The 24394-nt window shown below is 35.8% G+C and overlaps 1 protein-coding gene across 2 annotated transcripts; it reads right to left on the reverse strand.

Moving 5' to 3' along the window:
* Positions 1 to 822: 822 nt before the first annotated feature.
* On the reverse strand, positions 823 to 24056 carry LOC124536333 (uridine-cytidine kinase-like 1). Of its 2 annotated transcripts, none has more exons than XM_047112860.1 (12): positions 23889 to 24056; positions 20206 to 20327; positions 19133 to 19312; positions 13365 to 13471; positions 12021 to 12191; positions 11139 to 11275; positions 7800 to 7986; positions 6037 to 6126; positions 5316 to 5475; positions 3734 to 3879; positions 2612 to 2809; positions 823 to 2189 (listed from the first exon to the last, which is right to left on the reverse strand). In XM_047112860.1, the coding sequence occupies exons 1-12, from the start codon at positions 23939 to 23941 to the stop codon at positions 2073 to 2075; spliced, it is 1668 nt and encodes a 555-aa protein (XP_046968816.1). In that variant the 5' UTR covers positions 23942 to 24056; the 3' UTR covers positions 823 to 2072. The 2 variants fall into 2 exon arrangements, with proteins under 2 accessions (XP_046968816.1, XP_046968817.1); XM_047112861.1 differs by lacking the exon at positions 23889 to 24056 and adding an exon at positions 23493 to 23882.
* Between the last annotated feature and the right edge of the window lie 338 nt (positions 24057 to 24394).

The following is a 24394-nucleotide window of genomic DNA, read 5'->3' on the forward strand; positions in this document are numbered from 1 at the left end:
AATTAGATAAAAATATATAATAATGTTGGTGTATCTATGAAGCTAAGACTGCAAGTAAAAAAATCTAAATCATGATTTTTTTTAAAATAACTATTTTTTAATTTCGTATATAGTAACATTAATTTCAAAATCAAATTATCGTTAAAGGAACGATTATACTCTTTGGTACAAATTTATGTGACCATAAATTTTAGTAATCAAATATTTTATATTAAGAATTAAGCTAAACTTGCACCAAAATTGCACAAAATGGCTCATGATATACTACAGATTATATATGTTTAATAATATAAACTCACATATATAGTTGCTCAACTTAGATGTAGCATCGGCAAATTCGAAAACCGATCACATCCGAATTAAGTACGTTATCCCAAATTATCAATATTAATTTTTCATGCGAATATTATCTTTAGACAAACGTAATAACTTGTAATGTCATATGACCTTATATATTCGACACTTGCTGGTAGGGCTTTGTGCAAGCCCGTCTGGGTAGGTACCACCCACTCATCAGTTATTCTACCGCCAAATAACAGTACTCAGTATTGTTGTGTTCCGGTTTGAAGGGTGAGTGAGCCAGTGTAACTACAGGCACATGGGACATAACATCTTAGTTTCCAAGGTTGGTGGCGCATTGACGATATAAGGAATAGTCAATATTTCAGCTTCATTTACAGCTTCATTGTCTATGGGTGATGGTGACCACTTATCACCAGTATAGTACCATCAGATGGCCTATATGCTCGTCCTTGATGGACGTATATACCATAAAAAAAAAACAATTTGACACGTCGATTTACATACACTTGCTTTCTCGGGTTGAACTGACGCAGGAATTTATAGCGACGAATAGTGTCTAATGGGAGCTGTATTGGTTGTGTGAATCGGCAGTAATCGGTTTTATTCAATTTGCCGATGCTACATCTAAGTTGTGTCGTACTATAAGTCACTAAGAATTCGTTATTAAATTAACACAATAACTAAATTTATACATAATAATAATAGTTTATTGTTTTGTTTTTTCTTGTATTATTATTTCCTTATGGTTTTGGTCTCGTTTTATATCAGAAGTCTATATTTTATTTTCAATATATTCATACTTTATGAACAATTTTACATAAATTAATTTATAATATGTCAGATAATATTTTTCGATTGTTTTGACAATTTAGTCAAGTATAATATTTTATATCGAATAAATATTAAGAAATTCGATGTTGTTTAAGTATTTTCCGGTTAAAGTTATCATACACAGATCGGCCATGTTTTAATTTCTTATTAATTCCAGTAAGCATTAAGTACACTAATTATTTTCTATTTTATAAGAGATCACACAATTGCGACTAGAATTTATCTAAGTAATTTAATAATATTTTTTAATAAAATCAGTTAAATGAAAGTCTTTAGATAGACACACTAATATTTCAGAATAATTTCGAATTAATATTAAATTAAATAATTTAAACTCATATATAAACTTTTTATATGGTTTCCTTAAACGAATAATTTTAAAATAAACTTAAGCCTAGTTGAAAAGTTAGTTGTTTTTTTTTCTAGTGATATTGACGCAGCCATAGCAAAATGTTCGAAATATTATGATATACATTTTTGAAGCATTTTAATCCTTATATCAAATTCCATAAATACTAAAATCCTTTACATTTAAGCGTCGTACTAAATGTTTTAAAATATTAGGATTGTACGTAGTCCTACGTAGTAATAAATACAACAGGCAATTTTCGCACATAATTTAAGGAAATTCAGTCTATTTTTGGTTGTATGAAAAAGTAATTTCTTGAGGGACATTGGCAACACTGTAAAGATTAATTAATATTTATCAACCAATAGTAGCATCTTTTTTTTATATTTTATAATTCGAATCTCGAATTTTTTTATGACGTCAAATTAAATAAAAAAAAAAGATATATACTAAACACTCTTACAATTAACAAGATTACGCTTAAAAGGAACTAGACTTTTCAGTTTTCATCAACATTCACAATATTGCCAACACCCGTCGTGTTATATCTGTCTCGCTCACGCTGTATGCAGTGGCGCGTCTGTCTCGCTCACTCGTCGTCGGCGGGCTCGGTGCCGAAGTATCTGTCGCCGAAGTTACCGATACCTGGGAGCACGTAGAACTTCTCATTGATCTCCGGATCCAGGGCCGACGTCACGATCTTCACCTTAAGATGAAATAACTTATAAGACGGGCGGAAATAAAGTAAACAAAAACATTTATTTAGGTCTTAATTTTCTTAGTCATATTCCTATAAAAGTGACTTGCAAATTTACCAGGATATATTATAATGCACAGGAATGGATGTATGCACATAAGCACAGACGCACTCGCTATAACATAGCATGCATAAATCTCAATGCGACACCGATTAGATATAGTCAGAAAGTCGTAGGACAACTTATTATTTTTTTTTTATTATTCTTTATTGCACAGATCAAACATGTACAAAGGGCGGGCTTAACGCTATTACAGCATTTTCTGCCAGCCAATGTGCTTTTATTGGGAGTTACTGCTTTGTTTCTCGATTGGATAAGTCAAGACTCGAGGCTCTGAGAGTGAACATATAAGTAATAGGGGGATAGAGACCTCTGGGAAGGCGTAGGCGATGGAGTGCACGCCGATCTCGGCCATGAGGAGCGACACGAGGCTGATGCTTCGCTCGGGCACGTCGTGGTCCAGCAGCACGCGGATGGCCATGATGGCGGCCGCGCCCGTCGCCACCGTCGCGTCCATCAGCACCACGCGGTAGTCCTTGATATCCTTGGGTAGCCGCAGGTAGTACAGCTGCGACACGGTACCGGTCATTACACACTGGCCCATGGCCCAGTGGTTAGAACGCGTGCATCTTAACCGATGATTGCGGGTTCAAACACCACTATATATATGTGCTTAATTGTGTTTATAATTCATCTGGGCCATATGGGCCATCTTTGCTTTTTATACCTTACACACATAGACAAAATGACGAAATGAAAAACAAGTAAGGTATGTTAAATATATAAACATACCTTACACACTTAGACAAAATGTTTATATATTTTATATTAAAAAGCCCAGTGTTTAGAATGCGTGCATCTTAACCGATGATTGCGGGTTCAAACCAAGCAAGCACCACTATATATATGTGCTTAATTGTGTTTATAATTCATCTCGTGCTCGGCGGTGAAGGAAAACATTGTGATGAAACCTGCATGTGTCTAATTTCATCGAAATTCCGTCACATGTGCATTCCACCAACCCGCATTGGAACAGCGTGTGTGGAATATGTTCAAATCTCTCTCCTTAATGGAAGAGATGGCCTTATCTCAGCAGTCGGAAATTTACAGGCTGTTACTTTACTTTACTTTACTTACACACTCGGACAAAACGCAACTGAGCACAGCTTGGTGGCACAATTTATGATGGGTGAGTGGTAAAAGCCGAGAATGCCCAGTGGTTAGAACGCGTGCATCCTAAGTGATGATTGCGGGTTCAAACCCAGGCAAGCACCACTGATTATTCGTGTGCTTAATTTGTGTAATTCGAAGGAAAACATCGTGACAAAACCTGTACGTGTCTAATTTCATAGAAATTCCGCCACATGTCTATTCAAACCTTCTCCTCAAAAGACCTTAGCCGAGCAGTGGGAAATTTACAGGCTGTTGTTGTTGGGTGGTACCAACCCAGACCCTACCACCATAAATGAGTAAGTGATCCGCGGCGGCTCACCTCTGGCTCGTCGGTCTGCTGGTTGGTCTGGATGAGGATCTTCCCGATGCGGATGTCCTTGCACACGTCGCAGACGGCCTGCTCCATGGTTTCCCCGGCGCGCAGGATCGACACGCCGCACACCTTCTCCACGTCACACTTGCGACCTGCGACAACACGGACTGTCAGTACTCATTGCAGACACGCACGCACACACGCACATACGCACACATACATGGACACACGCACGCGCTATCGCACGTCCGTACGCCCATACGCACGCACACACTCACATACGCACACATACATGGACACACGCACGCACGCACGCACGCACGCACGCACATACGGACATGTGCACACACTCACGCACGCACGCACGCGCAATGAGGACTAAATATACGGCTCGAATTTTTATTTTTAGTCCAGGTTCGATCAGATATAGATATATCCCAGTAACATTACGATGGTTTCCTAATGTTACACGAAAGAACCTTACCGAGTATACGGTGTCAGCTGGGCCGGTTTATGTCCGGTTATGTCGGTGTTTTCTTCCACAATGATTTAGTTATACCCCTAACCCGCCATTTCGCTGGAATAATTCCAGGGTCCCTATCATATAATGTTATTTGAAGTTGAATTGTATGTTCCATAAGTTAAAATTTGGCAATTTAGATGCGTTTCTTACTGCCCAAAAAAGCTTACCTAATATCTTAGAAAGCAAGATAATGTTATTTTTGCGGTAAGTTTACTAGATTTTTTTATACCGAATGCATTTAACTAAAAGATTAAGGAATATATTGCTTGATTTTTCCACATGATAATAATGATCAAAAGAAATTTATGATTTAGCTTCGCAAAAGATAAAACATTTATGATAACGTTCTATGAAATCAATATCATCATGCACGTATTCCATTTTAACCAGTGATTGAAACAATAGAACAGGCACATGGCATACATATACATGAAATATGAAATCTCCAATTACACTGCTATATTAATATTATAAAAATGAAAGTTACTCTTTTTTTTGTGGCTTTTATTTGTGCCAAAAAGGCACAGATTATATCGCCAATGTCACGTGCGATGGAAGAGACTCTGTGCGTCGCTCTTTCACGAACCGCTGAACCGAATTCGATGAAATTTGTTATGAAGGTAGTTTAAACAAAATTTGAACTCCAAAGACGGACATAGGCTACTTTTGTGTCTAATACATGACAACCAAAGCTCTAAAACGCGGACGACCGATAGTAGTTTTTATTTTATTTTATAGGTTTGCGGACGAGCATATGGTTCACCTGATGGTTAGTGGTCACCATCACCCATAGACAATGACACTAAGAAATATTAACTATTCCTTACATCGTCAATGCACCAACCTTGGGAGCTAAGATGCTATATCCCTTGTGCCTGTAGTTACACTGGCTCACTTACCCTTCAAACCGGAACACAACAGTACTGAGTACTGTTATTTAGCGGTAGAATAACTGATGAGTGGGTGGTACCTACCCAGACGGGCATGCACAAAGCCCTACCAGCAAGTAAGTTATAACCCATGACTTCGGATATCCAAATGCCCCCCCCCCCCCCCCTTACTGACCGGTGTAGACGAAGCCCTGCGGCGTGTCGACGGCGTGCTGCGAGTAGGGCAGCAGCGACAGCGCGAACTCGATGACGAGACGCATGAGCCGCTTGGAGTAGAATATGAACTCGTCGCGCGGCGTGTCCTTGTTGCGGATGAACGTGTGCAGACCTTGCACCTGACGGACAACCCTCACTTACTGGCATGCCAATCAATTGCATCCCTTACAAACTTGCAAGATAGCTAGCTTTTTATTGGCATGACGAGATGGCAGCGTAGCTAGAACGCGTGCATCATAGCGGGTTCAAGCTCAGGCAAGGACCATTGAATATTCATATGCTTAATTTGTGACCGCACCGCTGATTCATGTACTTAATTTGTGATTATAATTCATGTCTTGCTCGGCGGTGAAGGTAAACATCGTTAGGAAACCTGCTTTTGTCAAATTTCACAGAATTCTGTCACATGTGTATTTTACTGACACGAATTGGAACAGCGTGATGGAATATGTTCCAAATCTGCTGCACAAAGGTAGAGGAGGCTTTATCCCAGCAGTGGGAAAATTACAGACTATTGTTGTTGTTTGTATATTTCTTAAAACAGAAAAGTTCAGTTACTGAACTAGTGAACACTACCTTTCTATCTATCTCTTTCTATTACATACGTTTATATATGTATTCCTTAATCATTATATTTCAGAGCATTAACTGATGTATAAAGTTTGCAATTAAGAACTCACTTGTGGCGTATCCTTGAGGACGTACAGGGAATCCGGTAGAGGTTGGCCGATGTGAGCGACCGCTAACTTTTCCCTCACTTTGAATCCGCGCTGGAAATATAACCAATAATTAATTACAGTACGACAAAACTTAGATGTAGCATCGGCAAAATCCGTAAAACCGATTTACATAACTAATAGAAATAGCTCCCTATCGCGCCTTGACGATTTTCGTCGCTATAGATTCTCACGTCAGTTCAACCCGAGAGAGCAAGTGCATATAAATCGACGTGTCAAATTGACGAATATATTAGGTCATACGATATTACAAGTTATTACGTTTGTGTAAAGATCATATTCACATAAGAAATAAATATTGATAATTTGGGATAGCGTACTTAAGTGATCGGTTTTACGAATTTTGCCGATGCTACATCTAAGTTGTGTCGTGCTATGATTATTTCTACCTAACTACAACTTACTATACAACATGCTAGCTGTGGCCCGCGTGGAAATTAGCTATCAATAATTTAACAAGTAATTTCAAATATTACGTTAATTTCAGACCGTTCTGTAAATCACATTTGTGGTTCAATTTTTGTGGGTTCTTGATAGAATTGATCAAAATCCTTTTTTAGAGGATTTCAGCCCGATCCGTCCAGTGGTTTGGGCAGTGCGTTGATAGATCACTAAGTCAGTCACCTTGAGTTATATATATACAGGGTTATTGGTTTAGTTGAATTTATGACAAATTTTGAAAAAAGCTAAAAAACGTGATAACTCAAAAATGGTTCACTTTTGCATATCGGGGTTAAAATTATTGCAAATAGTCACTCCTATCACCTCCTAGCGGATGTACGTCGAGTTACCAATAACCCTGAATATTAAGATACATAAATAGCGTGACTTGTAAAATGTACGTGATTTAAAAAATTTAATCTAATTATGCTTAAAAATATTAGTCTATTTTGGAAAATTAAAATCGCACCATTACATTGCAAAGAAAATCAGCTGTCATTATTAGATATCATAGATCATAGATCATCTGGAAATAATATAGATATAAGTAGTGTGTACAGCGGTTTTCATGGGTATGCCACTCCGAGGTTCCGGGTTCGATTCACGGCTGAGTTGATGTAGAAAAAGTTCATTAGTCTTCTGTCTTGGGTTGGGTTTGTGGTACCGTCATTATTTTTGACTTTCCATAACACAAGTGCGTTAGTTACTTACATTGGGATCAGAGTAATGTATGTGATATTGTCCAATATTTATTATTATATATATAGTTTTTTTTTATTAGGATGACACAGTTCATCAAACCCATTTTATGCTATTATGAACAATATCAGTCCTAAAGCACGAAATACTTTACTTTGCATAATCACGAGATTGCTTCTAGGTATATATTTTTTATTACTAACAATATTTGGTTTGATGATGCGTGGAATTTCCAATTTAAGAAAAAATATAATTTTCTTTCATATATGTTCACTCTTCACCTCTTGTACCAGGGAAACAGAACACAGAGGCACTTACGAGCTGCAGCTGTAGTGGCGCCCGCCGAAAGACGGAGAGGGTACCGTTTGTTTTGTGTCGGTAAACCTGGAGAGTACCCCCCCCCCTTTCCATCACGCGGGGGAAGCTCGCAGTGCGTTGTACCAGGGAAACAGAACACAGAGGCTACGTACGGTCGATAAACCCGGTGAGTACCCCCCCCCCTTTCCATCACGCGGGGGAAGCGCGTAGTGCGTTGTACCAGGGAAACATAACACAGAGGCACTTACGAGCTGCAGCTGCTTGTGCACGTGCTGCACGATGAGCGATATCGCGACGCGGTTGTCGCCGCCGCGCGGCACGATGATGTCCGCGTGCGCCATCGACGGCGCGATGTAGCTCTGGTAGGCCGGCTTTACGTGCGTCAGGTACTGCTTCAGCACGCCCTCCAGGTCGCGGCCGCGCTGCACGATGTCTCTGCGCACACACACACACACTCAGAAACCTTCATTCAAAACACAAGTGTTTATTGATAGTCAGACATCTAGCGCATACACACACTCAGAAACCTTCATTCAAAACACAAGTGTTTACACCTTCTAATTGATAGTCAAACATTAGCCCCCCCGGTTCGGAATTGAACACCTCGGACCTGAGAAGAATCGGCGAGAGAAACTCAACAACAACCTATAAATTTCCCACTGCTGAGATAAGGCCCCCCGAGGAGAAGGGTTTTAGAACATAATCACGCTGTTCCAATGCGGGTTGGTGGAATACACATGTGGTAGAATTTCTATGAAATTTGGCAAATGGAGGTGTCCTCACGATGTTTTCTGCCCCAACGAGCACGAGATGAATTATAAACACAGATTTAGCAGATGAATATTCAGCTGTGCTTGCCTATGTTTGTACCCGCAATCATCGGTTAAGATTTATGCGTTCTAACTTCTAACCACTGATCCCTCTCGGGTCTAAGAAACTCAACGGGATCTATTTTTTAATATCATGTTAAATATACAATAACAAATATATTTTTGCTATTTGAAACAGCCTTTAGCGAGCAGGCAACAAGCGCGCACACTCCTACCCTACTCTACTGGCTAGAGCGAGTGACTCAATGGAACTGTTCACCGGGAACGTGACGACTTAGCATTGGCGATACATGGAATTATATATTAATAATATATCTTACAGTGCCGATGTCTATGTGCGAAGGTATGGACTAAACAGCAAGAGAGCCATTTACCAATACACCTTAATTTATTAATAAAACTACCCAAAAATAAGTTGATCATTTTAGCACCCTTATTATCAGATACCACATTGTATGCTTTGGAGATCTCGTAAGGGACACTTAGCCTTTGACGTCATATGGGCATTATTTGCAGCCCGAGAAAGCTCAAAGATCAACTTTCAAGGGAAAGTCGTGTACCCGAGTCTTGTACGGTAAAGTATAGTCCAGTCAACAATGACACGATTAAAAATAAATATAAAGCAGCATTACGTCATAGCATTTTATACATCCATTGTCTTGGTTCAGTCACGGTATTGAAAATTCTAAATAATCAAGGTCACTGTTAATGTTGATTACATTTTTAATATAAGATATGTCTTTTACTATATGAGAAATATTTAATCAAAATACTTTTATATTCTTATTTTTTACAAAAGAGTCAAGATGTATACTTGTATGTATGTATGTATGTATGTATGTATGTATGTAAGTATGTATGTAGGTATTTATTGATATATGTACGTATGCACATTATTGAATATTTATTACTTTTATTTATTTATGTATGTATTTAGCTTGTATTCATTTTAAGAGTAGTTATAATTGCACCACCCTATACTGTCTTCCACAGACAACTTTCTAACCCAAGGTAGTCTGGAAGAAATGGCTAGTAAGGCATAAGGCCGCCTTTGTTTCACCATTAGTTTTTAGTTTGTGTATTCTGTAATCGTTTGTAATTGTAATTGTGGTGTACAAAAAGTGTTAAATAAATAAATAAATAAATAAGATGGCCCGGTGGTTAGAACGCGTGCATCTTAACCGATGATTGCGGGTTCAAACCCAGGCAAGCACCTCTGTTTCATGTGCTTAATTTGTCTTTATAATTCATCTCGTGCTCTGCGGTGAAGGAAAACATCGTGAGGAAACCTGCATGTGACAAAATTTCATAGAAATTCTGCCGCATGTGTATTCCACCAACCCGCATTGGAACAGCGTGGTGGAATATGTTCCAAACCTTCTCCTCAAAGGGAGGAGGCCTTTAGCCCAACAGTGGAAATTTACAGGCTGTTGTTGTTGTATTTATGGTAGTTGTTCCCTAATTTCCAATTTCAAATAACAAGTTGGGACGTATTCTTAGTTAGCATCTTGGATTTATTTAATTGGCGCAGTTTTTAAATCTTTGCTCCGGGTACAGCTCAGTACGCAAAACCATTATACCGAATTTGTCATGGATAGTAGTCCTTCTATTACACGGAGTTATTAGATTGGATCAATAGAAACTTTTTCGTGTACACAGACACAAATGGTCATATATCATATTTGAGGTTAAAAAAAGATTACACATACGTATATGTATGATCATGATCATATATGTATGATCCTTGATGACAATGATCACAATCCTCATCCAATGATTCTGAGTTCAATCCCGAGGCAGACTCCTCATAATTAATATGGGTAAAGTTTTTTGAAGTGAAGCATGGTGTGGTACGGACCAAAATTGAGTGATGGCGTTTACCCAGCACTGGGACGTTAGGAGGCTGCCTTGATAATAAGAATGAAATTCCGCAGACATTTCTAACTTTACCGTTTCGTAAATTCAAATCGTTTATAAAAAAATACATTGGTAAAAAAAGGCATTTTATTCGATACAAGATTTTGTAGATGATAAAAAAAAGCTTGGAATTAATACCTGTTGACTTCCAGGCAGGATACATTACATACACACATAAGGGTATTCAACTAACATGACTGTATTTTTTGTTGAAAAAGAGTAACTACTGAGCTTCTTGCCGGTTCTTGTCGGTAGAATCTACTTTCGGAAACGGTGGTAGCTTCACTTGATTGTTAAATGACGATTCAAAGGTGCTTGTAAAAGCCCACTTGAATAAAGTTTAATAGACTATTTGACTGGTTTTTAAAATCCATTTTATATTATTTAGTAGAAGTTAAGGAACCCAGTATAAGTTGATATTTTTATTTCTATATTAAAATTTCCGTATTTAAAAAGCGCGCGAAAACGCTACTTGGACAATATGGCGCAGCAATGGAGTCGGTGACGTCACTTTGCTGTATTTTAATCTGTGGTACATATAGTAGAAAAGCAAGGTTAACAAGAAAGTGACTTCATCATAAGCCCGGCCAATTAGGAGCGTTTTGTGTCACGTGACAAGCGTTTGAAAACTTGCATTTTTATTTATGGACTTTTGAATAAAATAAGTATTATTTTCAAGCTTCGTTAGAAAATAACCATTTTCAAACTCATAATATACACTGACTACAAAAATTCACAATTTATTTTTCGCATTGTCAAATAGCCTATTTTGATTTTGTGTGTGTGTGTGTGTGTGTGTGTGTGTGTGTGTGTGTGTGTGTGTGCGTGTGCGTGTGTTACCTGCGCAAGCGTCGCGCCAGGCGGATGTCAGCGTCGGTGTCCACGAAAACTTTCATGTCGAGCATCTTGAGTACGTCCGCGTTGTAGAACGCCAGGATGCCCTCGAAGATTATCACGTTCGCGCCGTACATCGTTTTCTGATCGTAAAGTACATACATATATTTACATAACTACAATACTAATGTATGAACTCCTAGACGTCGCTCCTAGACGACGTTTTCGCAATTGTTTCATATCAAAGGTCATCAAATTCAGTAGCGTAGCAGAGCAACGGACAGACAGACAAAATAACTTTCGCATTTATAATAATACGGAACATAGAAATTGAAAAACATTAAATTGTTCAGTACCATTTTGTTATCAGTTTATTCCGAAGTCTATTTTTTGGGTTAGGTAGTACAAAACTAAACACAATAAAATAATTATTAATACTTTATAAATACTACGATGTTTTTTTTTAATCTTACAAAATATTTCCACGCAGGATATATTAATTTAAATAATTGTATTTAACTAGTATGACTTATGTTAAAAAGAGTAACTACTGAGTTTATTGCCGGTTCTTCCCAGTAGAATCTACTTTCCGAACCGGTGGTAGCTTCACTTAATTGTAAAAAGACGATTCAAAAGTGCTTGTAAAAGCCTACTTGAATAAAGTTTATTTTGATTTGATTTAATCCAGTCAGTGTATCTAAATCAGCAACTAGAAAACTCTATCCATCTCTTTCCAACACACGTAACATACGATGGTCTGTGGAAGCGAGACAAGGCAACTCCAGTCAGTGTATTTAACTCGATCTAATTCTAGCAACTAGAAATCTCTATCCATCTCTTTCTAACACACGTAACGATGGTCTGTGGAAGCGAGACAGGGCAACTCACCGTCCTGTTCTCCCTGGAGTGCGTGACGTAGTTGTAGATGGGCACTTCCACCTTCTTGCCCTCCTTGAGTCTCTGCAGCACCGTTATCAGCAGCTCGATGTCGAACGCGTCCGGGTGGTCGAAGTTGTATTCGTTGCGCATAGCAGCTTGGTGCTGTTTCTCGTTCAGAACCTAGGAGGCAAGTTATTACTGGTTACTACCAGTATTATAGTTACTGCTATAACTCATTGGAATAAAACTAGTTATAATGGATTTGAATCGCGTATATTATTTTTTTTTTTTTTGACATCCCGACGTTTCGAGCACTTTACAGCGTTCGTAGTCACAGTCTACCAGTGACATTTGTCTATTTGAAGAACAAAAGAAATATTATTTACAACTACCGCCAACGATTTCTCAATTGGTATCTTGAGTAACGTTCCGGTTGCACGCAGAAGGCACTGACTGTATCTTTAGGTCTTGCAGTCTGTTGGATTTGGGATTTTAAATTTTTAATAAGTGGATCCCAGGTGTTAGAAAGTCTCCAATCATCTTCCCTATTGAAGTTCGGATGTTTTTGAATTTCAATAGCCTCGCGTATCATTCTAGGAATGAATCTGTGTTCTCTAGCGAGGATCTGTGGTTTATCAAATCGAAAAAAAATGGTTAGGTTTATCCAGAGCATGTTCACAGACTGCAGACTTTGAAGAACGCCTATTGACATCTCCTATATGTTCCTTGACACTGGTACCGATACTTCTCTTTGTTTGGCCTATGTAAGATAAACCGTCAAATCCGTTATAACTAGTTTTATTCCAATGTGTAATAATCGCGAAAATTTAAGACAACATTAGCTATAACTTCTTGGTAGGACTTGCCTAAACATGTCACTAAGAAAAGCAACTTAAAACATCCTTTAAGCCCAGTTAAATTTGAAATTTAACTGGTAGCAGGTAAACTTATATGAATTTTACTCATACGAACAAACATATACACATCTAGTTCATTTACTATGTGTTAACTGAATTGTACTTTAATGAATTAATATATTTCGCACAAGAAACATTTTGCAGGTGATAATTTCTTGGTGATAGGGCTTTGTGCAAGCCCGTCTGGGTAGATACTACCCACTTACCAGTTATTCTACCGCCAAATAACAGTATTCAGTATTGTTGTGTTCCGGTTTGGTAAGCCAGTGTAACTACAGGCACAAGGGACATAACATCTTAGTTCCCAAGGTTGGTGGCACATCAATGTAAGGAATAGTTAATATTTCTTACAGCGTCATTGTCTATGGATGACCACTTTTCATCAGTTGGCCCATATGCTCGTCCGCCAACCTATACCATAAAAAAAAATGCTTACCTTATAAAACGAGTCCATACTGACAATGGTAACCCATGGTATGTTAAGAGATTCTATGATTTTCGTCGCCACCGTCGTTTTACCGGAGGCGCTTGCTCCACCGATACCTTTGAAAAGAACACTTCTAAATTATTTCATAGTTCAGGACCTTCAAGAAAACAACAACAACAGCCTGTAAATTTCCCTCTGCGGGGTTAAGGCCTTCTGTCCCTTTGAGGAGAAAGTTCGGAACATATTGCGGAATATGCACGCTGTTCCAATGTAGTTTTTTTGAACTAGACACATGCAGGTTTCCTCACGATGTTTTCCGTCACCGCCTAGCACGAAGCCGTACACTAAATCATATTTTTTAGATTAGACTTTTAGCATTGGCTCCTAATAACCTCTTACAGTGTTACCAGTAGTTAACCCAGTTAAAATACTCAAGCCTACTAAAAGTTAAAGGAAATGTATTACTATCGTATCGAAAACAGACTCTCCAATTTGATACGTATAATTAAATTGGAGTCTGTTTTTAATATAAAAATAACCACTTTTTACTAAATGCATATGTATGTATACACGGTACATGTAACAAAACAAAATATTTTTAAAATTTTTGTGTGTCTGTCTGTTCCAGCTCATCTCTTGACCTGCTAGACCGATTTTGACTGGACTTTCACTAGTAGATAGCTGACGTAACTTAGGCTACAACAATATATTTTTGCTCAATTAAAATGCGCATGGAATCGCGGACACAGTTAGTTTAAAATATTGATATTGTTTACAAAGTTTAAATAACATAATTTTAAGGATAATTTATTTCAAAAATGCTAATGAAAGGGATTTATAAATTGTGTGGTATACATATACAAAAATATAGTAATTACCCCTTAAACATGAGTGACCGGAAAATAAAAGATAAACATCTCATAATATGTAATCGATTTTAAAGATTTTAAAATGTAAACAAAGGTAAAGGTGTTGTTGGAACAGGTAACACCGAACGATTTTAATGTTGCCAGCATCTTAACTTCGAACTTTAAACCGTGTAACTTAACTTTACTAATATTACAAGGGTTTAAAGTTATACCTTTAATTTATTAACATAATAATTATTAATATTAAGTGCTTAAATATATACAAATATGAACTAAAACTAGTTACTGTATTGAGTAACATATATGTATTTACGAAACTATTAGTATGTTATAAGAAAAATTCCAAATGAGATGTTAATTATAAAACTCGTTAGGAAGTCTCTTATGTCATTTATTATATTGATCTGATTATATATTTCTATAATGGTTAATTAGTATGACGAATAAAATTAAAATCATCAAAAGATTATAATCTTAAATGCCACGAAGACTATAGACGTGTAACCGTTTTGAAACCTCATCACAACAAATCAAAATATTGTTTATTCGTCATGTAATGTCATTCAATATCAAAATATACTTTATTTAACAACCATATTAAGTAAACCTACCGGGTCGGATAGTAGATTCTACCGAGAAGAACCGACAAGAAACTCAGTACTCTTTTCCAACATTTGTTGGAAATTTAGTTAAATACAGTTTATATATAAAACGAGGAGTCAGGCATCAGCTCGTTATCAGACATGATGATATTCGAAATATAAGAGCTAGCGCGCACCGGTGATTTTTGTCATGGTGACTGTTTCGTGACTCTTATCAAGTCCGTGAATATGTATGGAGTTGCGCGCACGTTACGACGAGACAACTGGGTGTCATTTGTGTACGCCGACCGGCGAATAAGCCCGTGACGAAACTGTTTTTCATAGCAATGCTGCGCGCATTGCCATGATAAACTAGCGACAAATTTGTCACTCTCATCTCATCAGTCTTTCTATCTACACTTTGACTGGCGACTATGGCGCGCGCAAAATTGCGTCACCATCTATTTAAAACGTAAACATTCGTGAAGACGATACTAATAATGATGTTCTAATAGAAGAAGTGGAAAAGAGACCAGCCCTTTATGATAAAAAATTGAAAGAGTATTCAGATATTCACGTGAAAACTAAAGTGTGGGAAGAAATTAGTACCCAGTATTCTCTTCGCTTTCTTTTTCTCCCGAGTCTCACGAGGTCACAGAGAACCACCGTCTCTTCGAAATCCATAGTGGCAAATGACACTTCGATTTCGAAAATGTTTTGTCACTGTCGCTATTAATGAGCGCACTTCACTTTGGAAACGTGACGTGACAATGACAAACACTTTAAAGTCGCGCGCGCTAGCTCTAAATCTAGTCGTTCACAATCGTAATATCCTTCTTTCGATCTCGTTTGGAATATCCCTTTTTTCGCTGTCATGTGTTGTTCTACGTCATAGTGACGTCGCCATTACGTACGATAAAAAAATCCTAATTAAGCTTTTTGACGCTTCGATGTATGTATGTGTGTAACATGTCCTGCTGGGAAATGAACAAATACATGTAAAATATAAATCCACGATATTTTATCATCAATATAATCTCGTATTGAATGATACGCTTTATTTATTTATTTTAGGTAACAGATTTAAATTTGGTTTAAAAACAAGTTACCCCCATCGCATCTGTCTGCGATTAACTCAAAAACTACCGAATAGATTTTCTTGAAGTAAGAATATTTATGTTTAAAAAATCAATACTAATATTACAAATGTGAAAAATACTCTGCCTGTCTGTCTGTATGTCCCTCTTTCACTACCAAACCACTGAACCGAATTTGATGAAATTTGGTATGAAGCAAACTTGAGCTCCATGAAAGGATATAGGTTACTATATTTGCCTTAAATATGACAACCAACCAATAAAACGCGAGCGAACCCGATGGCGACCACTAGTATTATGTAAATTTGTTGATAAATGAATTTTGAAGATTTTGGAATTAAAAATATATCGAAGGGTTATTTTACGAGTCCGCCGTGTTTATACAGATGTTTTTGTATACCATACCATACCATATTGTACCGTTGTACCGTAGCTCAGTGGCGGATTTACAAATTTGCCGCTAGTAGGGTAATCGATTTTTGCCGCCCCTACTGACTTTTAAAATTCGATACGTTTGTTTAGGTTACAATCACAATTTATTCTGAAAATGAAAATTTATGATTTGTTTTCTATCGCCCTCATTACATCGGCTAAACATACTAATTACGTGAAAATTAGTATGATTATGAACTAGGTGATATTTCTGTCAGTTACTAGATTATTTTTGCAACCCATTATATACCTATAATTATAAGTTTTTTTTATTACTGTAAGATAAAGACAATTTGGGCTAAATTTGCCGCCCCTCTAAATCTATCCGCCCTAGGCTCCAGCCTACTTAGCCTATTGGTAAATCCGCCACTGCCGTAGCTAATAGAAAATTTTGCAATTAATTTAACACTCAAATTACACTCTTATCGCGCCTAAATAAGATTCATTATAAGTTGTATGAAATTAGCTTCTAATTACCATTAATTTAACGTAAATTTAAATTTTATCTTACAATAACATCAATCAAAATCATTATTGAATACAAGATTATATGATAAAAATTAGCGAGTTTGTTTACGTTGATTTCCGTTCAAGATATATAAAGTTAATTGTACATACTTGATAATGTAATTCATATGAAATTTTTTTAGTAGTGCCCCCTTTGGCGGTACTCATTATAAAATTCACGTTTAGAACCAATGGTTGATTGTGTAAAATGACGAACTAAAAGATGTCCGTTGGAGCGAACATAGTATATATAATGTAGCTTTTTGTTTTGAATAGTACATTGCCAAGTATTATTTTTTAATTTGATCGCTCATTCATTAAAGACAGTACACAACAATACTAAGTACTGCTGATTTTCGGTAGAATATCTGATAATTCTCACGTCAGTTCAACCCAAGAAAGCAAGTGCATGTAAATCGACGTGTCAAATTGACGAATATATTAGATCATATGAATAAAAATACATTTTTATTTATTCAAATATCAATAAATAAAAATGTATTTTTTCAAACGTTTGTCACGTGACACAAAACGCTCCGGATTGGCCGGGCTTATGATGAAGTCACTTTCTTGTAAACCTTGCTTTTCTACTATATGTACCACAGATTAAATTACAGCAAAGTGACGTCACCGACCCCATTGCAGCGCTATATTGTCCAAGTAACGTTTTCGCGCATTATTTAATATGGAATTTTTAATATGATATTTTTCGGCAAATATGTACTAGAAATAAAAAATTCCACATTTGTTGGGTTCCCTAACCTCTACTAAATAATATAAAGTGGATTTTAAAAATCAGTCAAATAGCCTATTGTAAGTTCACGCGTGAACAATGAAGACACTGGAAAAGCGAGGGTCAGCTGTACGACAGCGCGATACATATACATATAATACGAACGACACACTCTGGCTTCGCACGGGTACAATGCTGATACTAAATATACTACAGAACTTTTTTTTTTCTTTACTATATTGTACATGTATTATAAAGAAAACCTTCCTGTCGATTCACTCTCTCTATTAAAAAAAACCTTATCAAAATCCGTCGCGTAATTTTAAAGATCTAAGCATACATAGGGACAGACAGCGGTAAGCGACTTTGTTTTATACTATGATACACAATACGAGAACGCCGTCAACAAGTGATTGGCGACAAACACTCTAATTGGTCCACCAAATTAACTATACTTCAAAATTATGAACAGTAGTTAGCCATCGTAATAATAGATTGGATTCATAAAAGATGTGGCAACAAAAACATCTGTCATAACAAGACAATTATTATAACACTTCCCATACATTGTTTGTGGGCTTATGTTTAATGTTATTATAACTGGCGTTGCGTTCTTAATAAACGTAATGAACAATAAGACTAAGGTATATGCCGTTAATTCAACAACAACAATAGCCTGTAAATTCCCACCGCTGGGCTAAAGGGCTGGCCTTCTCTCCCTTTGAGGAGAAGGTTTGGAACATATTCCACCACGCTGTTCCAATGCGGGTTGGTGGAATACACATGTGGCAGAATTTCTATGAAATTTGTCACATGCAGGTTTCCTCACGATGTTTTCCTTCACCGATGAGCACGAGATGCATTATAAAGACAAATTAAGCACATGAATCAAGGGTGCTTGCCTGGGTTTGAACCTGCAATCATCGGTTAAGATGCACGCGTTCTAACCACTGGGCCATCTCGACTCTCAATATAACATTATTCTAAATAATAAGCACATTTCATATGAAATTTCAAGCGTCGATAATGTTACGGTTCACTTGACGCCTACGATTTAAAAAGACACAGGATCGAGACTATTATTGTTTCAAAATAAAGGCCTAAGTTACTCCTTATTAAATCAGCTACCTGCCAGTGAAAGTCCGGTCAAAATTGGATCAGGCGTTCCAGAGATTAGCCGGAACAAACAGCCAGACAAAATTGAAGTTTTGATATATGTGCCATGTATACGTACACATGCAATTAGTAAAAAGCGGTTATTTCAATATAAAAAAACGGACACACAAATAATATTATATGTTTAGCCCGCCCCGGCTTCGTGCAATACTAAATATACCATAGAATTTGTTTATTTACGACATCACATTAAAAATTTTTAAAATTATCAGTGTTTCCTTAAAAACCTTCCTCTCGAATCAATCTATCTATTAAAAAAAAAAAAAACACAACAAAATCCGTTGCGTATTTTTAAAGATCCAAGCTTACAAAGGTACATAGGGACAGAGAAAGCGACTTTGTTTTTTACTATGTTATGATATATTTGATATAAGCTACTCACCAATCAGGAACGGTTCCACTTCCTGACCACCGGTACAATTGTACCAAGGCGGTCTGCCAGCCGTGTAGATCGTCCTTCTATCTGCATGGAGTATGCTCTCAGCCGTTGTGCGTTTATTCGACTGCGACATAGATGCGGTACGAACGCGGCGAGCGCGTGGCGACTTCAAGATATTTGAACCTTAAAGATATATTATACACTTAACAAATATAAATAAACTCTTGACTCGTTACGACGAGTTAACTCAGCGTCACGCGGTTAATGTTTATTTGAGTTAACAAAAATATGGTTAATCAGAAACGCGTCTGATAAATGATTACTAATAAAGATAAGATAATCGTTCGATACGCTGTAATGTATACCAAATCAAATTTAATAAGTAAAAAAAAAAACTAATTACAACTAACAAAAATTAAAAAAAAAAGAATCTTATATAATCTGTGCATAAAAATTATACTGTATAACAAGTATCGAGTGTTCGAAATTTAAACTTAAGAATCCCTAAATCTGATATTTGAGTTGCAATATTTGGTCTGTAATTGGTTAAATTAAGGTTGAGACAGCTCGGTGCGTACGTCAAGACGCTTGTCTTGTCGTGTTGTTCGAATCCCTTCATTATAAAGTGGACGTCAGTCTAAAGCATCGACACTAGTATGGTCAACACTCAAAGAGTAATCAATACATAGTAATAATCACATACATTAATCTGCTCCCAATGTAAGTAGCTAAAGCACTTGCGTTGTGGAGAAATTAGAAGTAACGGCAGTACCACAAACACCCAGATCACAACATAGAAAACTAATGAACTTTTTCTACATCGACTCGACCGAGAATCGAAACCTGTACCTCGGAGTGGCGTATCCATGAAACACACTACTGTGGTCGAGTTGTGTGTCTACTCGACCACAGAGGTCGTCAAAAAATAAGTCATAAGAAGTATCACTTCGTTATAAATTCAACACAAAATTCGATATTTAATTGAAATTACTATTCGAAATTTAAAAAAGCAGCTTGATTTAAAATGTTCCAATTCACAGTTATTGGAATATTATTTAATATGATATATCTTTTACCTGTAGAGGGTGGCCGGTAAGGCCTGACATTAGGCACGGTGGTGGGGGAGGCCGGCGCCCGGGAGTAGTCGTCATCGTCAACAAACACTTGCTCGCTCAAATCCAACGCAAGTTCTGTGTCACTGTCAACATATCACAACCTTAAAATATCTGTTATTAGGTCATCGTTAATCAAATGTAATTGGACCGCATTGGGCACAAATGTCCCAACCCACAAAACATCAATTATGTTATTAAAGAAAAGAAAGAATTATGTTACATCTTTACAATACATATTAGTATAGTTATATACGTTTCTAATTAAACAGGTTTTCTATCACAATAGTAATTGTTTTATATTTTAATCTTAAAAACTTTTATTGACACTTCTGTGGGTTGGTACATTTCTGCCCAATACAGTCCATTTAAAACCAGTACAAACCAGTTTGTACAAGAAATAACCAATATGTTTGTATGTATGAGTTAAATTGAATTAGAATACAACAGATGTGGAAAATTTTTAAATCTACGTAAATAACATGTTATGTTCATGTATTGTACAAATTGGAAAGTGAAGGCGTAACATTCAACAACATTTAACATTTAAAGGTGAAGGTGCAGTCGCTGTGAAGTAGATGTTTGTTATTTTGATAGAAATAAATAAGACAAATAAATATTAGGATTTATTTTATTTAACCTGTGCCTATTATTTTAAAAATCTGATAAAGGATTGCTTATACAGAAAAAAAAATAAGTAAAAACAAAATTTTACTGAATCATTGTGATGATTACCTATAAAAAAAGTTTCGTTGTTTTTTTTCGTAAGTACTTGACACAAATACTGTACTTTAAAACATTTGTAATACAAATAACAATCATTGTAAAGTTAGGGACCAGTCGAAAATCTAATCTAAATGTATAATAAAACAACAAGCAGTGTCAAAAGTAGTAATCTGCCGACAAGAGGTGACAGTAAACACAGTAATTAATTTTATTGAACTTGCTATAATTTATATATTTATTCAAACATTAAAAATAGAATGCTTTATTTCTTTTTATTACAAATTTGACCTTAATTTTAAAACGATTATTTGCAACGATTCATAAAAACATTGTATTGACCTTATATGTTACCTTCTATATATTGTTGTTATCGTAAATTCAAGGTTTTTTTCTCTTTGTATGAAGTACTTTTATTTTAATTTTCTGATCAACAATGGATGTATTCTTTTATTGTATGTTTTCAGTTTTATTTTTAAGAAACGACAGAAGTTCATGCACTTCTAAAAAGGTGATACTGGCTTCTTAAGGGGGGTGTGTGGACATTTCTCAAGCAATGACACTGCAAGAAGTATTAATCACTCCTTAAATTGGAAATGGCATGCTCACCAATCTAAGATGTTAATCTTTTGTGCCTATTTACATTGCCACATTTATTAACCAGAATACAGAAATACAGAGTATCACTGTACCAGAAGCATCATTTATGAGTGGTTAAGACTGGATGTATAATTTGTGTCATGCATAATAAGTCTAAACAACATTTATGAATATACATATAACACACACCACACACATATACATAGACATCCTCGTTGTATTTAAAGTTTAATGCAGGTAACTTAAACATACAGAGATTAGGGTTTTATTTAATAGAAAATAAACTAACAAGGCAATAACAGAAATTTTGTAAGATGTTCATCAAAGTCATACTGAATTTTTGTTTCATTCCATTGACAATCAACCTCACCAAAAAATAAGGTCAATGTTTTTGTAGAACGACAACAGATTTGTCCATAAAATATATATTTAAATTTATTTATTAATTAAACAAGTTTTTGCATGTTATTTAATTAAATAATAATAATGAAGTATATTATTTACAATATTAAATAAATGATAAATATACAGCATCATTATTCATAATCATTTCCAATTATTTTTTATTGAATTAATTATGATAAATTTTGTGTGTTGTGTTTGTTACATTATAAATGTGTATGATTGGTTTTAAATAAAATATGGACAGATTATATTTTTGGTTATTTTAATTTAAAAAAAGTCTAGTCTGTTTGTTCTCAAGATTATGCCCAAAATTTAGTGTCATATGATAATGTTCAGGGCATTTCTAGTTGGTTTGTAATTCGACCCAAACTATATGTGACTTAATCCATTTTTTTAAATCTTTGGCAGACAGAGCCTTTTCCCAAAAACATCACTAATTGATATGTAGTTTCTACCATACATATTTCTATTGTAAGAAAATTCAATCACCCCTTTCATTGCAAATACTTGTTTTATAAATTAAGATGCCCTCTCTCTCTATCTCTTTTGTCTTTAGAGATACTGGTTGACCCGCTTCAAACCAAAACACAACAACACTAACGTTAGCTGCTTGCTGGTAGAATACATGATGATTGGGTGGTACCTATGCAGGCAGACTTGTGCAAAGCCTGACCACCAAGCAAAATTTACTCATCTGATTTATTCAATAATAATGTAGATTAATTGAGGGATATATTTATAAAAGTGTATATAAGGGCCCAGTAAACATTGCATATGTGAACATAGAATCATACCTTTATACTAGTATGATCACAAACTAGATTAGTCATAAGTAAGATACATTTAAAAATACGTCATTTTAATTGGAAAATTATGAATCAGTTGTTATTAGCTGTAATTTACATGTATAAATAATATTTATAACTCCCTTAGAATACTGAATACACTGAAGATTGTGCAAAAATATATGACTCAAAGGCATCTCAAAATATATATCCAGGAAAAAGGGGATTGGGGATATTTGTGTAGTCTTATCCTAATGTTCAACATTTGTGCGAACAACACCGCATGCAAAGCTGTTTGTTTTAAATCATAAAATTGGTGTTTGATCAGTGTAATGTTTTAATTATCATGTAGATTTTTAAATTCTAATTTCATGATAAATGATAATGCTTATTCAGCATTATTTTGAATGAGATAATATCATGTTTATGTTCGGAAAGGAAATGTTATAAGATATGACATGTTTTTGTAGTTATCATACTTCGAGTTCCTTACAATTTGTATATTTGATTATCTTATCATATAAATTCAGATGTATTAATCTGTGTTCATGTTTTGTTTACAAGTTTTACAATGACTCATATTCTGTGGAAGGTTATGTTTGTGTTAGAGTACAGAAAATTTTGCCAAATGAAAACATATAAAAAAATATTGCATTTATTGGACAGCACATAAGCCAGAGGAAAGCTGTTGTCTAATCACGATGACAGGCTAAAATTAATAACATCCAAATATCTTACGCATTCGCGAAGATTACGGAACCTTGTTCCATATCTTGGAAGATTTTGTTCATTTTCTCAATTAGAGACAAGCCCTCCGATATAAATCTTATCCGAGCACGTGTCTATTTCACGACGCGATTGTATAGCGTAAAGCAAGCTGCCAATGTATTTAATGAACGTCTAAAAATAAATCACAATGTGTGTACGCTGAGGTTATAATTCCAGGTAGCGGATTGGTATTACAGTACACCGATCCTGTTTCCGTTTCGCACTGAAACACTGCACGTGAAAACTACGGTTAATCGTGCCCGCGGCGAAGCTAGCACTAAATAAGAGCCTTCTCAAGTGAAAATTTTGTTGACACGAGACAGCTGTACAAACAAACAATATATAAGATTAGCACACACGATTTACCTATCCGAGCTAGCCGAACTGGGAGTTTCGAATTTGTTCAGCTTCCCAGCCATCACTGGTCGTCACAGAAAGGTTTAATTTATTTAAAAAAAATTAGTAAGTTTCATAAAATTCACGCTTAGCACACGCAATTAGTGATTTTGACGACTGACATAAACCGTTTTGAAACTACGTCACACGTACGCATACTGCTGCATCATAGACGTCATTTGTAGTCGAAAAAACAAAGTAACGTAATTTTGTAAGGTACACTTATAAAAAATACACTTTAATTGCAAAATAATTTATTCCTCATTATGTTTTTATTAGCATTTCTCAAAATATAGTTATTTATTGTTGTTTAATGAATAGGCTATTTCTGAACGTTCCACTTGTTACGTTCCGTTATACAAAGGAAAATTAAAATCAATAACACATTTTCATCTAGGTACCTATTTAAAATAACTTTACCAAAACAATGTTTGCTTGTTATTTTTCTTCTTTTTATTTTTGAAAGTATTCTTACT

This window comes from Vanessa cardui, chromosome 16 (genome assembly GCF_905220365.1).
Source record: "Vanessa cardui chromosome 16, ilVanCard2.1, whole genome shotgun sequence".
NCBI lineage: Eukaryota > Metazoa > Arthropoda > Insecta > Lepidoptera > Nymphalidae > Vanessa > Vanessa cardui.

What these genes read in the sequence shown, in the direction of transcription:
- LOC124536333 (XM_047112860.1), bottom strand. Translation starts at nt 23,941, where the DNA reads ATGGCTGGGAAGCTGAACAAATTCGAAACTCCCAGTTCGGCTAGCTCG. An exon ending in AGTGGAACCGTTCCTGATTG is followed by an intron (nt 13,472 to 19,132) that starts GTGAGTAGCTTA and finishes TTCTTTTCAAAG; the next exon opens with GTATCGGTGGAGCAAGCGCC. An exon ending in TCGCCTACGCCTTCCCAGAG is followed by an intron (nt 2,190 to 2,611) that starts GTCTCTATCCCC and finishes TTTCATCTTAAG; the next exon opens with GTGAAGATCGTGACGTCGGC.